Genomic DNA, 16,254 nt, shown 5'->3' on the forward strand with positions numbered 1-16,254 from the left:
TGATGAAAATGCCACCCTGTGCTCAGGGAAATTATATTTTCTGACATTTATGGGCAAAATGATTAAACGGGAAATTAATCGGCACATTAGTCAATTAATTAAAATCATTAGTTGCAGCCCTAATCATAGCGTGAACCAAACATCTTTGCTAGAAAGAAAATATGGCAAAGTGTGCTTTCAATCAAAGGGGCATCTTAAGAAATGACTATTAGAAATGATGAGAAAATCCTGAGATGCCACAACAAATTTAAAATTGCACTTATAAAAAGTACATGTAAAAAATTCACTCGATATAAACCTGCAGTGTCTGTTATGGCTCTAATGAGGCAGTCAGTGTCTGTTGAATTTTTTAGTTTGGGACTTTAAAGACGGGGTCCTTGTTGATCTTAATGGTTTTCAGAGTTTTTTTTTAGAAGTATGATTCAATAGCAAGGAGGAAGCACGCCAAGCCTGAGAGGCGGGATACGGGGCCGGGACGCTGTCTGAGAGGCCTCTATGAATCTCACAGTGAACCGGTCTCTTTTTCAGCCCCTCACTCCTCACCTGCAGGACATACAGCAACCTCACCATGGCTACTAAGTCAGCAAAGGAAATGGACGCAAGCCAAAAACTTCCCCTATAATTGGTCTCGGCCTTGTCACTGGACGGCTCTAATCCCTAAACTGTCATCCTCCGAAAACTGTAGGGTCAACGACCATGGTCCCTCATCTGCTGCCTGCTGGATTGGAATAAAATAGGGTGCGTTTGATATTACGGTCATTTCATGCTTGGTTTGTAAGTGAAGGTGGGAGACGAGGATGGATAAAAATAGTCCTCCCCCCTCTCTGTTCCTCACCAAGCACTCTCATTGTCTAGTTGTACTTTTCTCCCAGGGCGGCAGACTGTAAAGACACCTTCACAAAAGGACGTCCTCTCCTTTGTCCCCTGGATTACCGCGTGTGTGTGTCACAAGGGACAGTATTTTCAAATGTCTCTTTTTGTCACCTTGACATTTAAGTGTCTGATTCTCCCCTTCCCCTCCGGCTAGGAGCGATTGCCGCCATTTTAGGCCATTCGGAAAATGGACGGATCCGTGTGACTTTGTCATTTTCTTCGGGGCACTCTAAATGGGTTTTTAAGTAGTGCTAAAGAAATGTGTTCCCATTGTCTGTTTACCCCTGAACTTAATCACTTGTTGAAGTGGACGTTTATCTTTTTTTTCGTGACCAGGCCACTCAGGTTGCAGGTTCAAGCCACCAAAGGCTAAATCAAATATATTGACTTCTCATTTATTCCAAGTGTCTCATACCTGCTTAGCTGCAACAGCTCAACTCCCTGAGCCGAGCCCCGACTCCCACAATCTTTCAATCTGCTGCTCCTTCTTTTGTTCTCCTCCTGGTGATGAGCACATTTCCCTATAAAATCAATCAAATCTCCCAACTATTTCCTCGTAAAATCTTGATAAGCAAGCTTTCATTAGCGCCGTCTTTGCCTGTGCTGCCGAGGAATCATGAATATTAATTGTTTTATTATTCTCACAGTGTTTCCTATCAGGAGCCTTCTTTCATTCGGTCACAGCATTGTGCCTCTTTCTCATTTCGCCTCAGTGCACCAAGCCATGATGCCAAACCCAGCGTCCAGCTACCAGACCATAGTGGGCGTGCAGCCAACATCCAACCTCGCTCTCACTGGCAACCAGCAAAGCAATATGGGCAACCAGATGCAAGGCATGATGGTCCAGTACCCTCCAATGCAGTCTTATCAGGTATTGTGATGAGTGTCAGATTAATACGACCAGCGTAAAGATGAAAAAGAGCATTCAGTTCATTTTGTTATGAATGGAATTTGCTGTTCTCAGATGAGGCTGCTGGTTGCTCTTTATTCTTGTCGAGGCACAGGAAGAGAAGAGAGCCTGCACTTTATTAATGGAGAATACCTGTGTTGATGTTTTGAGATATTTGTCCTTAAGATGAGGGAGAAAACAAACTGTGACAGTGGATTTTAAAGTGTCTAATAGAGGAATGTAAAACTGAAGTGTCAAAGATAAAGCACTCTCCATGATGTTTTTATACTGCTATTTATTGCAAGTAAAAATCTTCAGCTAAGAAAATTAATGTCTATTGTACATTTAACTGACAGACCTTTGACAATGATGGAGCAGTCATGTGCTGGAATTAGCCAATAAAGCCGGATTTCTGTATTTTGTCGCTTGATTTGCATGTTTACCTGCTGTTCTTCCAATCTTTCCCCTGCAGCAGGTTTCTGTGCCACAGCAGACGTACCAGCAGCCAGTGTTTGTGTCCTGTCAGCCAGGACAGGGGGCAGTGGCTGTCGCTGGCATGCAGCCCTGTTACAGCCTGCTTCCTCCCAACCAGCACACCACCATGAGGTACCATCCACATGGACACTACACACGTTATGATGAAGCATGACAATTGGATATATTAGGTTGTTGTTCTCAAGTGTGAACCGAAAAATATATACTGTACCAGCATCAAATGCAACAGAAAAAGAGAACAAGAACACGTGACTCACTAAAGATAAAATACTTTTTATACTTATACTTTCTACCAGCTGAAGTTGCTTGAATCAGGTTTCGATGATATTATTGGCTCGGCTGTAGATGTTCTTTGTCCCAGAAACCGATTTTCAGGTGCTCGATGCTGTTTTTCACTCCTGAAGGTGCCTCTTATTTATAGACCGAACAGGCCTGATGAGTGAATCCCCAAAGCACCTCGGAGCCAAGGTTATCTTTGTTCACTTTGGGGGGGAAAATGACGTTATTACCACGATCCTTTTGGTGAACCACCGTGTACGGGTTGCAGCTGATAAATGTCAACTCTATGCCCTCTCAAACAGCTTCACTCGTTTTCCTCCATTACTCTGCTGGTGTGGAGTAGTGTGAGCGGCGTGCTCTCTCTCATTATAAGCTGATTGATAGAACTAGTTCACAGAAAGCAAAACATGTAATTAGTTTCTACCTCCATGGACCCAATCAATCTGGATCCTGGTGAGTGGAGCACTACTGGGACCGTTGTGCACGCTCGTATACATAACAAACAGCAGACATGAAACAGCCATGTTCGCAGTCATCACCTGCAGAAGAACAATGCACACACACACACACACACACACACACACACACACACACACACGAGAGAGAAGAGGTCACTCTCTCATTGTCCCAGCTGTAAAATGAGGCTGCTTTAGTAGGGCAGTCAGTGTGGAAATGATTTATGCGCCAGCATTGGAGAGGCTCAGTGTTCTCCCACGAGGCCCGACTGTCCACCTGCAGCCTGCTTTTTCACCAGCTGTACACGAGTCCCTGCAGGCAGGTTGCTTACAGAGCAGAGCGCCTGCTTTGCAGATGGACTTAAATTTCAAATTTAACACCCTAGCTGAAGCGTTAAGATCTCCAAGCTCCTGGAGATTTACGTCGGTGCAGGTTTAGAAGTGATTTTCTAAACACTTTTAAGGCCAACTTAGGTGTGAGCATCATATCTTTTTCTTCAGGTGCTCGGGCTCTGCGGTGCCAGAAACACTTCTGCTGACAAATTTGGCAACATTTAAACCTCAAACAGGGAATCTGCAGATCCTGAAAAGTTTTTAATTTAATTGTTTTTGTCTAAACAACATCCGCAAAATGTAAAAACTGCCCATTGCCGTTTTCTAGAGCAGAGGCTGATGTCATTAAATGTCTTGTTTTGTTCAAGCAACAGTGCAATACTCAAATATATTTGATTTAATACACTGTGAGACAACAACAAGCCATAAATTCTCACATTTCAGAAGCTGGAACCATCAAGTGTTTTGCAACTTTGCTTGAAGCTGGCTTTTAAAAGATGAATCTGTTGTCAAAATAGTTGCTGACTAATTTTCTGTTGAGGGACACATCATCCATTCTCCTCTACTGCAGGAAACTACTGAGACAAAAATGTGATATTAAAGTCAATAAATTCATTCACATGGTAAATAATTCAAAGCCTCCTCATCCAGACTTGATCATCTTTTATACTTGCTGCTGCTATGACCAGGAAACAAGTATTAAATTGTATTTTATGTACTATCAAAGACTTAATTTCACTTGAACCCTGCAGAAGCGCTGTTTTAAAACACTTGATTTCCTCTGTGTTCATTCACAGTTCCACAGTGAGTTTCCTGCCCGCCCAGATGATGGAGCAGCTCCAGTTTCCTCAGACCTCGTCCCCCTGCGTCTCCCAGCAGCACCCAGGCCAGCAGTATGCAGGTACACTCCCCTCTGAAGCCCGGCCACAGCCGAGCCTAGCTCCAAACACACAGTGATGTGCAGCAGGATCACACAGCTCAGTGAGAATATTCAGTCTCTGACATTAGCCGCCCAGGAGATTCCCCATCACTGCCAGTGCTCCGACAGTCTTTATTTTTCCCCATCTCTCAGTGTCAATAATCGCAGAATGCATCCCTCCATAGCTACGACCCGGCCTTCATAATGAAATAATCTTCCCCGGGTTTACTTTGCCACTGTGTGCGCGTCAGAAGTGTGATTAGATTTACACTCCGGATTTTCAAAATGAGAAAGAGTGAGGCGTGGTGATGACGACTCCCCGGGGTGTGGATAAGTGAAAGTGATTTGCACATCCTCCTCTTCCTCCGGAGCCGCACGGAGATTAAACAGCCAGTAGGTCGACCGCTGCAAATGTTACGCTGACAACAGCTTAGTCAAAATGTTGTTTAGTACAGTGAGAAACTATTGAAATGAGAAATCACTGATGTCATCATGACTCCTCAGATGAAGTTGTTGGCAGCTCCAGTGTGAGTTATGCTAGAAGTCATGTTTTCTGGAACAGACTCATGCTTTGATTGAGGTGAAGGCAGAAAATGTTGATATATGAATGATGTTATATCAGCAGACGTATTGGCATTGGCAGTATATTGGTCTGTTTCTAAGATTCTTTGGTAAATTAGGAGATGAAATGATATAGAAATGGAATAAAAAATTACTAAACTGTTTAAAAGAATGAAACCCGACCATAATAACCCATCTTTTCATGTATTGGCCTTTCGAGGACTCACAGAATCACCGTCCAGAGGCCCAGGTGGGGCAGTCTCCTTACTAATGACCTTTATTATTCATGCCTGATTATTATGGGTGAGCAATGGAGGGAGCCATCATTTCCAGCCCGTCAGTAATGAGGTCAGATGAAGGTCTCGCGACGGCCTCACCTACAGCATCACCAGTAAACATTTTTAATTGGCTAGGCCGGGGCCAGAAATAATCTGCAGATTAAGTCCAAATATCCATTGTCCTTGCTACTGTTGTGAGGTAATAATTCATAAATCAACAGTGGCGTCGGCTGTGCAAAGCTTATATTATGATTTTCACCTAATGTGAGCTTTATGTAAACAGAAATTAATTAGATGGAAACTTTTATTTTTTATGAGTTCATGGAGCAGAAGGTTGCACCTCAACCTCTGATTGTTTGGTGTGGGTTTTTTTTAAGTCACGTTCATGCGTCACAAACTAATAAGATAATTGGATCTCCCGGATCATTGCAGAGGATTTAGCAGCAAAAGGGAACGGACTGTTATTGCCACTATGGATGTGCCCTTATAATCAAGGCACTTAGATTGTAATTGTTCAGCAGCTAACGGTGTGAAAGCGACAATTCCACTGATGAGGTGTGTAGACGAACAAAAGTGCTGAAAAAGAGCTTTTGAACAAAAAGACATTTAGAGTTTGGTGCATAAATGATGAGTTTATGTGATGAATTAAATAATAAATAAGCAGTATTAAGTGTCTTGCCATGTCTGCCTGGCCTGATGTGCCTCTTATCAACACTGTATTCCAATTATAGCTTGTGTTTTTCTTTTTTTTTGTTTGTGTTTGTGCAGGGTTGTTACCCCCGGCCCCCGGCAGCGGCATGGTGATGCTGCAAATGACAGCGCCCTCCTGCCAGCAGCCCCGGGCCCCCTCCCCCTGCCAGCGGAAACAGCCCAGCCACAAACACCCGGGCTCTGAGCACCAGCGCAGCCGCAGGCCTGCTGAGCTCCCCCCACCTCCAGACAACACCCAGGTACAAACGCTGCCCATGTGCATCGATTCGGCACAGTCGTTCAAAACAACACCACTTTTCAGACAATGGTTAAAAGAAAGAGTTTTATACCATATTATGTATAACCTTTTAATAACCTTATTGAGGTTGTCTTATGGTTTTGAGAAGATTTAATTAGCTCAGAGGCCCGCAGGACTTCTGACTTGACAACAATTTCCAAATAGTGTTAAATTAAATTATAAATTTGCTCAGGTAATGTTTGCCACATAGGACAATACAGTATGTGTCAGAAAGTTAAGGCAGTCACAAGAAAGCAATTTGAAAGGCAATTTAGTTTGGTCGTCTGAGTTTGCAGTGACGTGAGAATTGGGCCTCCCCGGCGCTCCAGGCAGGTTAAATGTCGAAGTAAATAGGCTCTGCAAATGAAGTCAGTGCTGGCGTAACCTGAAAATGAGGAGAAAATAGTCCTTAGCATTAGGGGGTAATGGTACATTAGGGGGACTAATGTGGATGGAACGGTACATTAAAGCAACAACTTGAACAACAGAATGACTTTGCGAAAGAGAGAAATAGCAATGGTTGCCTTTTTTGAATGAAAGTGTTTTGTGTTCTTCCCCGTCTATCCTCTCGCCGCATCGCCGGTGTGTTGTGTGTAGAGCAGCCTGCCCTTGTCTCCGGCACTCACTCCCTCGCCAGGCCAGCCGCCCAGCGTCAAGGGCCTCCCATCAGGCATCTCGTCCATCCCTGTCATGGCCCACCACCCGCCGCTCCCTACAGCCTTCTGCCACAGTGGACAAGGTCAGAGACACATCCACAACCGGGGTGTTTACTCACTCACAGGCCAGTATTAAAAGATGTCCTCACCAACATAGCACGCTAATCAACACTTACGGAGTTGTATTTCTGCTTCAGTCCTGAGTGTGCAAAGATTTTTTACAAACATGCAAATTGTATTTTGTAGAATAGGCATCATGCAAAAAATGATTTTATTTGAGCAACCAAAAATCTATAGATATTTCATTTTTCTTACTTTTCTTACTAATTAGTAGTTTTGGTTACGTGAATCTTCATAAAATCAGATTTGTAAGCTAGTCTGTATTTGTATTGGCCAGCTAACTTATGCCAGACAAGCAGCAGCTAGCTCAGCTTGGCTAACTTACCTGGCTAACTTGATAATTGTGATGTTAGTTCCTTTAAAGAAAATGAACTTAAACTGTGCCCCTATATTTATTATTAAGTACTACAAGTGACCATGAAAAAATGTAAGTGAAAGTTTAATATAGTTATATCGCTGGCTGACTCACTAATTCCTAATAACCACCTTGTAGCATGCTTTGAAACTGACATTTAGCTCACTTTGGCTAACAAATGTCATATCATATTTAAAGACACAGTCAACAGTAATGTTTCTTTAAAGGAACTACATTAATGTTTGCAATGCCTTGGCTGTGTAGCTGCAATCATTAAATTAACCAGCTAGCTTAGGTAGCTATTGCTATCTGGCAGCTAGCTATCTAAAAAGATAGCTAGGTTGCAAGCTAATAAACTAAAGGTTATTTTACAAATTAAACTTCATGAAGGTTCAGAAATTGTCAACTATTTAGCACCAAAACGATTTTTGTTTACTTCAATAAATGTTTTTTTAATGCCTTGACTGTATAGCTGCAATTACTAAATTAGCCACCTAGCTTAGTTAGCTACTGCAGAGCTGGTAGAAGTTAGCAAGCTACCTAAAAAGAGGGATAGCTTGGAGGTTGCAAGCTAATAAACTAAAGGTTATTACACAAATTAAACTTCATAAAGGTTCAGAAATTGTCAACTATTTAGCACTGGAATGATTTTTGTTTACTTAAATAAATGTTTTTTAATGCCTTGGCTGTGTAGCTGGAATTACTAAATTAGCCAGCTAGCTTAGTTAGCTACAGCAAAGCTGGTAGAATTTAGCAAGCTACCAAAAAAAGAGGGCTAGGTTGTAGGCTGATACAGGCTAATTAAATAATAATAATAATGATAATCACAATAATAAAGGTTCAGAAATCACCTACACTGAAGAACAGAATAGATTTTTATTTGCTCAATTTTTTTTTTTTTTTTTTTTTTTTTTGCTCAATATTTTTTTGTGATTTATAATTTCTATACAAAATCTAATTCTCTAAAGGTCCATTGTTTGCTCAGGATTGAAACACAAATATAACCACAGATAAACTCACACAGTTTTTAGTTTGTGCTAAAGCCACAGTCTTTGATAACTGTCTGTGTATTTCCTGTAACGTGTAGGTGAAGCACACTATTCTCTACTGGGCCAACCTCTGCAGTACAAACCCTCCATCAGACCTCCGCTGATCCACACTGCCCACATGGTGGCCAAACACCAGGTGGGACACAAACACACACACCTTGTTACACATGATATGAAATAATGTTTTTTAGGTCTTCTATTTGTAATAAAAGTTATTCCTTGCTGTGAAGTTATTCATCTTTAGCAAAAGAAAGATATTATATTGGGTCAGCAAACCGCCACCACCACCCCACCACCCCTGCCAATAACTATTGTCCTTTGTCCCCTCAGGGTCCACTGGGGGTTTGGCGTAGCGGTCATGGGAGGAAGGCCAGCAGAAAATCTCTGTCTTCAGATCTCAGTGTAGGTGAAGCAGGTAATAGGAAGTCCAGAGGGAGGCTTGAGTTTAGTGAACCCCAAGTTAACAGCGCTCATTTTTAGTTTATCAGCGATTCTGACCGAAATTTGACCTTCCCTCTACAGAGAGAAGCGCCAAATATAAATCTGGTGTATAATTCAGACAAGCAGTTTCTCAAAGCGTGCAGTCCAGAGTGGAACATCAGGTTTTAGATGTCAATCAGAAAAGGAGAGTCGTATTCAGATTCATCACATGTGATCAACTCAGCTGCTGTGTAGCCTATTTAGCAGATTAACTAAAATAACATCAGGTTTTTGTTGTGTCAAAATATGCTTGCTGCGCTCCGCAGCTGTTGAGAAAAGTGTCTGTTTGTGAATGTAAGCAGAATAAATTACAGACAGGGCAGAATTCACACCTGGCTGTGGAACCTGCAGCCCTGGCGGTATTGTGCCGAGAGAAATGTGCTGATTATTTCAAATATAGCATCGGATTTTTGCACTCGCCTGGGTATTTTTTTTGCATTATTCAGGTGCTCTTGTCAACAATCGCACTGGTACAATCAACAAGGAGGGGGCTCGTACGCAGCCCACTGTGTTGTGCAGTAAGTGCTGGTGGAAAGTTCAACATTACATCACTGCCTCTAAAATGTCACGCTTTTTAGACCTTTTTTGGGGGGGGTGATATTTTTGATAAGATTGCATTAGCACTCTGCGACAGGTTTGACCGACCTTCCTCCTAAAGCTTTAAAGCTGACAGCAGCACTTTATTGAAGCCTCCCGATGGTGCAGGTCTGAATTTTCTCTTCACCCATGACAGTTGTTTTATTTACTGGCTCTGTTGCTCACAGTGCTGTCTGTCTGTCTGCAGTGAGCAGTCAGATACTGGAAGTGACAGATCCTCCAGAGGGGATCAGCTGTACAGACTCCCACCACCTCCTGGCAGAGCTCTGCAGAGGGGGCGAATTGATCCAGCGGCTGTCGGACCATCAGCCCCGGCTGTGCAACACGACCAGAGACGCTCCCAGCGGACACCTGGCCTCATCATACTCCATCTTTGCCGTGCTACACTCCAGATACGCTGCCCCGAGCGCTGCGCTCCACCACAGCGGCCCCCAGGCCACCTTTAAACTCAGAACTAGTACCAGACACAAAGGGGAGCCGTGTGACTCGGACAAGGCCGGCTCATAGCTGCTAAGATCTCGGCGCATCTAAGGAGCGCCACACGAACGCACATCCAACCACCTGCCTCTGCTGCCTCAGTCTGGACTGTTTCAGTTCAAGTCCTAGACTCTGTCCAAATCAAAAACCGTATCAAATGTTTGAAGAATGAATGTTCACTTTTATTTTGTTTTAGTTCATTTTATCTTTTTTTTTTTTCCTGGCCAACAGGTCTGAGTTTGGTTTTGTTTGTGAAATGCGTCCGTGGCCGCTGAGCTGGCCCTTCTCTATTCTAAAGATCTAGTTTGCTGTTTAAAAGTGTAAGTGTTTGGAGAGTTTTGGGATTCATTTGCCAGCTGTTAGTGACTCCACTGTGGCTCCTTTAATAGCAGGTGTATGAGTGTGACGGCACCATATTGAACTAAACGTACACAATATCAATTTGTTCCTGGTTCAAGAATGTTTTTGTGCCCACTTTAAAGATTAGACGTTAAATCGGGGCTCTGTATCATGTTATTGCATATAAACTGAGCATTCATATCAAAGCTGTTTTATTTAACATCCATCGATAATTCCATCACGTGTCCACGCCACTGACTCATGGAGCAGAGCCACATTTATCTCCCGTTAGGTACACAGGACTGTGTTTCTTCTCTCTTTAACATGCTCCCAACAATAACACGCAGCAACACTTGTACCATGTGAGCCCATACAATAATAAACACTGAATAATAGATATACTACCTGAATTATTTAAAGTCACTTTTATACACAGTGAATGTTGGATTTGCACTGAAGTGATAAACGAGATGGAGATTTGATTGGAGTCGGACAGGGCCTGGATTTTCTTTTATTGACCCCCCTCGTACCTGTTTGTTGCACTCGGCCAGGCCACTTTCTTTTATATTTAATTAAAATGTTTATATGCACACAAAAAATGCAATCGAGTTTGTCACTCTACTTTGCTTCTTTTTGGGGGGGGATTTTGTTTGTGTGAATCATGAGAGGTGTTATGTGTCTGGTGTGGCTTTTTCTTTCTTTTTTTTTTTTTTCTTTTGGTTTGACTCTAATAAATGTTTGCACCACACGTGTTGACATAACTTTTTCCCCCAATGCCAAAAGGCGAGCAATAATCTAGAAGTGAGGATGTATTAAAATGTTTCCTTGGAGCAAGATGTGTGTGTGTATGCATGCGGGGGGGAGCAACATGATGAGGCAACTCTGTGGAAAATGTTGCCTTAGGTTTGAATCTCTGCCTTTGGGGTATTGCAGAGATATTTGCTCTGCTTAGCAGCCTAATTTCCAGCTGCATAAATTAGCCATTTTGAATAAGTCTTCTTCACAGGAAGTGGAATGTAGAGAAACAGAGACACCTAGTGGACAGATGCTGCTACTACAGCATGCAACACAGCCCCAAGCAGAGTGAAAGTGAAACTAAACATACCTCTTATCTGAAAACTGTTTATAGCAACGAGCTGTAGTCAGAGATGAAGCGTCTCATGTTCGGTGTGGTTGAAAAAGGCGCGTTAGCAGTTAGCTGTAATGTTTGCTAAGCTACATGTCTACAGCCGAGATGGAGACCGACTCCCTGGACATGAGCAGGACTGTGGTTGTGTCCGGTGTTCCCGGTGTGTTACCCGTCAGCAGGATGATTGACAAGCTAACAGTTCACTTCCAGAGTTACAGGAGGAGTCATGGAGGAGACGTCGAGGTGGTGAAGTATCCCACCAACATGGTCGGTGTCGCCTTTGTCACTTTTGACCAAGCTAAAGGTAAGTTAACAGGTTGTAGCTAAACACAGGCTACAAGCTAATCATAGTGGAGTCTGTAAGTGTGTGTCGTGTTTGTGTCGTGTGTGTGTCCACTTAGAGGAGCACAAGCTAAAGTAAATAAGATAACAGTAAACAAGTAAACAGCTATTACTTGTCAACACGCCAAACTCCATTTTAAAAATGACAGTTTGTAAATTGACTCACTCATTCAGGAGCCCTACTTTGTGCTTCTTGTGTTTTCACTTAATCGTTGCATTTAAGTCACAGAGCTAGGCATAAATTAATACCAGTACATCTGTGAAACCCAAAGAAGGTAATTTGACAACATTTGCTGCCCCCTTTAACCCGAAAACCTAAACACTAACAAGTCACAAAAATCGACGATTTCTTAAGGGAGTCTGGTATTAGGTTACAGAATCTGAAGGGTTACACCTGAAACTGTACAGACTCTTCTAACCATCTGCATCATTACATTTTATATATGATTACATAATTATTGCTCAATTTGTACAATATGAACTAAAACAAAAAGTCATACCTCAGAGTTATATTGGTATACACCCATCAGTCAAGACATTAAAACCACTGACAGGTGAAGTGAGTAACATTGATAGTCTTGTTACAGTGCAATGTTCTGTTGGGAAACCTTTGGTCCTGGCATTCATGTGGATGCTACTAGACAAGCTCCACCCACCCAAACACAGTTGCAGACCAAGTAAACCCCCTCATGGCAACGGCAATTATCGATGGCAGGACAATGCACCATGCCACACCACAAAAACTGCTCAGGAATAACCTGAGGAACAGGACAAAGAGCTCAAGGTGTTGACCTGACCTCCAAATACCCCAGATCCTAATCTGATCCAACATTTGAGGGACGTGCAGGTACCCCAGAGGTTCCCCCCAGATCCATAGTGGGGCCTCCTTGGACCGGACTTGGCTCTGACCTGTCGAGGCATGGACACGGGACCTCTTGGGCGTGTCCTATGGTGTTTGGCACCAGGGCGTTTTGAGTGCTGTAGGTTATGAGGTGGGGTACCATCACCTCCCACAGATGTTTGATCAGATTGGGATTTGGGCAATTTGGAGGCCAGGTCGACACCTTGAGCTCTTTGTCACATTCCTGGGCAGTTTTTGTGGTATCATTGTCCTACTGGGGAGTGCCGCTGCCATAATGGGGGGTACCTGGTCTGCACTGGTGTTAAGGTGGGTGGAGCGTGTCAGGTGGCATCCATGTGAATCTCAGAACCCAAGATTTCCCAACAGAACATTGCACTGTAACAAGATGATCAGTGTTGTTCACCTCACCTGTCAGTGGTTTTAATGTTTTGATGTATATAGATGTTTGTTACGCTTAAGTAATGCTGACTATTTTTGCTAGTGTTCCAAAATAATAGCAAGAGTGTAGGGACAGTCTTTTCGTGCTAACTGGGTCGGGAAATATGGAAGCAAATTGTTTTATCTCGCACAACAGTCTGAATATTTTTCCATCCATGTGATCAGAGGAGTTTTTTGGATATGCACAAGGAAACTGTAAAAGAGTTTACTTCATTCTCTGAGCGTTTCAAAGATAGCTGCTTATTTCTTTATCTTTTTTTTCTGTTATGCTCATTAGCTGTGACTCTAATATAATGGCAGTACATGAGAGGCACAACTAGAGGCCATATCTGTAAATGGAAATTTAAATACATAAATGCCTTAAACCAACTTCAGTCATTGTTCAATGTATCTCCTGTTTTATGTTCTAATTGGCTCCCATAGGAACCACAATTCAATCCCATGGGAACCAATTATACAGTACAAAAACAGTATTTACTAATTTATTTAAACATTTATTTACATGATGTGCTGCTTGGATGTATGCCTGGCTGATGAATGTTTTATTTCTACATATTATAGTCAAACACTGTCACCATCAAGCTACAGTAGCATCAGACTGGTAGATAAAAGTTAGGCTGTGTACATCTTCAATGACACGAAATGAATGCATGGCTTTATGAAGCATCATTGTAATGTTAATATGAGTGGAGACCAAAGCAGAACAGTGCAGTCCTTTTGGCAGATGCAGCGAGGGTGGTGCGAAAGGAGCAACACATCATGAAGGACAACGAGTTTCCGGACGACTACCTTCTCACTGTGTTCCCCTTCACGAGAGATGTAAGTGTCAGTTTGGTTTATAGTTTGGCTCATCTGTAACTTACGTGAGTAACAATAACTTTTTCCTTGTAGAATATAAGATGGTGATTCGAATGTACTCTTGTGCTGCAGGTGTTTTTATACGTCCCCAGTGCTTCCGTCAATCTGTCTGTATTCGGCAGAGATCAAGCAACGCTGATTCAGAGTCTGCGGTCAGCTCACAGGTCGCTACGTTTCCAGCCTTTCCCTCACCAGATGAAAGCCACCATTGAAGGGCCTTTTACTGCCGTTCAGGCCCTGAGAGAGGACCTCATCCGCAGGGCCAGTCGACTTAAATCCGAAGTCTCAGCCCAAACAGCTGCCGTCAAACTAAGAGAAACTCCTCTTAATCCGAGGGTAATATCTCATCACGGGTCTGTCGGCTCTGTAAGCCGCAGCGGTTCTAAAGCTAAGCTGGGACCAGCGAGCTCAGACTGCTTATCAACGGCGCTGCAGACCACAGGTGAGGCAACTGAAGTCCAAAGCCGGCTCTCAAATGCAAAAACTGAAAATGCCTCCTCAAGGCAAAAAGTTTCCCATGAGAGTGTGGCTGAAGGGAACCTCTGTGACACAAACAGTGATGAGGAGGAGCCAAGAGATATGCCCAGGCTTGACATATCCACAGAATATAGGACAGAGCAAGCAGAGGCCAGCTCCAGACAAGTGCTCAATGCAGGGGTTAGATCTTCCTTATCAGGCCGGGACCTGCTCCTACCACAGGAAATATCAGCAAAACAGCTAGGAGTAGACGACATTTCAGAAAAACGCAGCAGACCAGACAGGATTCCAACAACCAAGATCAGACGAGAGAATCATATGGGCTCCAGCTACAACAGTACTGACTATCTAAAGGAATCAGATCAGATCAGATCAGCCGTCACCGCTAAAATCCACCAGACCAGACATAAAGATGTCTCAACGTCCTCCAAGAACAATACTGAGGACACAGAGGAGCTGTCTGCAATCTGTCCGGAGGATCAGGAGGAGACGTGCATCTGGGTCGACTCGTACATATTCAGATACGTTAAAAAATATGACAAGGAGTTTGACAGATGCTTGAGAGGTCTTGATGCGTCTGTTAAGTGTGAAGGTACTGACCTTACACGGATTGTGTTGACTGAGAGGCATACCTCCATGACAGCCTCACAGATCCAGCAGGCATTGCAAGACCTAAAAATTCTGGTGAGGTCTTGGCAGTTGATGTTAAGAGTTCATCAGGTCGACTGTGACGAGGAGGAGATGAAAAAGAAACTGATTCAGATCTGCGATGATTTAAGTTTCCTGTACAGTGACGTTCTATACTTGTTGGAGGATTCATGCATAAAATTCATCGGCCCCTCAGTATTTAGTTATTTGTTCTGTAAGAGGGTGGAGGATGAATTTGCTAAACTCAAAGACACTCCGAGAATGTAGTAGATGAAGCAACACATGAAGATGAGCCATAAATGAATGTACTTTTATCAATGACCACAGGGTGGCGCAGCTGTGCTGTATGTTGCCTTCAACGTCTACCTGAAGTTTAGGTCCATTTTAATGAAGGTTTTGATTTCTGTGTTACTCTCAAATAGTTATTTTTCACTTTCCAGGTTAATTATTAGAACTACAGAGAGTAATAAAACTGTATCTGTTACATATTTGCCTCCATGACTCCATGAATACAGTGCTACTGCTCCTCCTTGTTTCTATGGTGAAGCTTCCCTTCTGTTTATGTGTGGATTAATAATTAGGCCTTGAAACAACAGGTTTTAATTGAAACGATGTTCTCACAGCAATAGGGATAAGTCTTAATTAACCTCTGCAAGTCTTAATAACAAAAGACAGGCTTCTAATTAAAAACAAAAATGACAGATGACAACCTGTCTCACAAATTCATATCTTTTGGCGTTTTGAGTGTTGTGTTTTGGGTTTTTTTTAAACCTGGTAAACTGAAGTCTTGTGTGTTTGATGGCAGACAGACAGAGAACATTTCTGCCTTTGAAGCCTTATAAATAGTTTTGATCAGAGTCATGGACCAACATTGGACAGTAGGGGGCGGTATGACACTTTCTCTCATGTGAAGAACTGTTTAAAAATAGAGACACTGAAGCTGCCATAGTCCTGCTCAGTGAAGTTATTATGGAGGCTGGGTTTGGCGAGCAGGGTGCAGATTGGCAGGCAAATGATGTCAGTTGGACGTCCCATTATACCCCCTCTCCCCTCCCGACACACACGCACACAGTGTTGCACCTTCTCTGAGGGAAATACTGATCTGTACATGTGATATGTAAAGATGCTCAGTAAAATCATTTTGTGTGTAGAGTGTTGTTTCTGTCTGTGATTATTCAAATGAGCTCGCTCCACAGCCTTGATAATTGATTCATTATGTAAAAATGAGCCACACCACCATAATGAACGCACACAAACATAGACAATCACTCATTTCCCAGACACACACTCTCTGGGTTGTTACCATAGGAACATAGTGGGAGAGGTTGCCGAGCTGCAGCGCTGGGCGTCGTTAGGG

General features: G+C 42.9%; 2 protein-coding genes across 28 annotated transcripts in view; both read left to right on the forward strand.

Annotated features, from left to right (window-relative positions):
* Positions 1 to 10,891, forward strand: part of r3hdm1 (R3H domain containing 1) — a 49,818-nt gene extending 38,927 nt beyond the window's left edge. For 14 of the 27 annotated variants that reach the window (XM_078165553.1, XM_078165560.1, XM_078165559.1 and 11 more), the window contains 8 exons: positions 1,587 to 1,744; positions 2,235 to 2,368; positions 4,122 to 4,225; positions 5,851 to 6,032; positions 6,668 to 6,851; positions 8,289 to 8,386; positions 8,581 to 8,665; positions 9,515 to 10,891. In XM_078165553.1, the coding sequence (XP_078021679.1) occupies positions 1,587 to 1,744; positions 2,235 to 2,368; positions 4,122 to 4,225; positions 5,851 to 6,032; positions 6,668 to 6,851; positions 8,289 to 8,386; positions 8,581 to 8,665; positions 9,515 to 9,834 (1,265 nt within the window). In that variant the 3' untranslated portion in view covers positions 9,835 to 10,891. The remainder of the gene's footprint in view (positions 1 to 1,586; positions 1,745 to 2,234; positions 2,369 to 4,121; positions 4,226 to 5,850; positions 6,033 to 6,667; positions 6,852 to 8,288; positions 8,387 to 8,580; positions 8,666 to 9,514) is intronic. The other 13 variants (XR_013490456.1, XR_004501021.2, XR_013490453.1 and 10 more) reach the window with 8 other exon arrangements.
* Positions 10,892 to 11,220: 329 nt separating this feature from the next.
* Positions 11,221 to 15,303, forward strand: LOC117249932 (uncharacterized). Its single transcript, XM_033615810.2, has 3 exons — positions 11,221 to 11,576; positions 13,639 to 13,733; positions 13,845 to 15,303. The coding sequence occupies exons 1-3, from the start codon at positions 11,363 to 11,365 to the stop codon at positions 15,162 to 15,164; spliced, it is 1,629 nt and encodes a 542-aa protein (XP_033471701.1). The 5' UTR covers positions 11,221 to 11,362; the 3' UTR covers positions 15,165 to 15,303.
* The last annotated feature ends 951 nt before the right edge of the window (positions 15,304 to 16,254 follow it).

This window comes from Epinephelus lanceolatus, chromosome 24 (genome assembly GCF_041903045.1).
Source record: "Epinephelus lanceolatus isolate andai-2023 chromosome 24, ASM4190304v1, whole genome shotgun sequence".
In the NCBI taxonomy this organism is placed as follows: Eukaryota; Metazoa; Chordata; class Actinopteri; order Perciformes; family Serranidae; genus Epinephelus; species Epinephelus lanceolatus.

Bases quoted from the DNA above. Each gene is read 5' to 3' on its own strand.
- LOC117249932 (XM_033615810.2), top strand. From the start codon at position 11,363: ATGTCTACAGCCGAGATGGAGACCGACTCCCTGGACATGAGCAGGACT. The intron at 11,577-13,638 runs GTAAGTTAACAG...TCCTTTTGGCAG, and splicing joins CACTTTTGACCAAGCTAAAG to ATGCAGCGAGGGTGGTGCGA. The intron at 13,734-13,844 runs GTAAGTGTCAGT...CTTGTGCTGCAG, and splicing joins TGTTCCCCTTCACGAGAGAT to GTGTTTTTATACGTCCCCAG.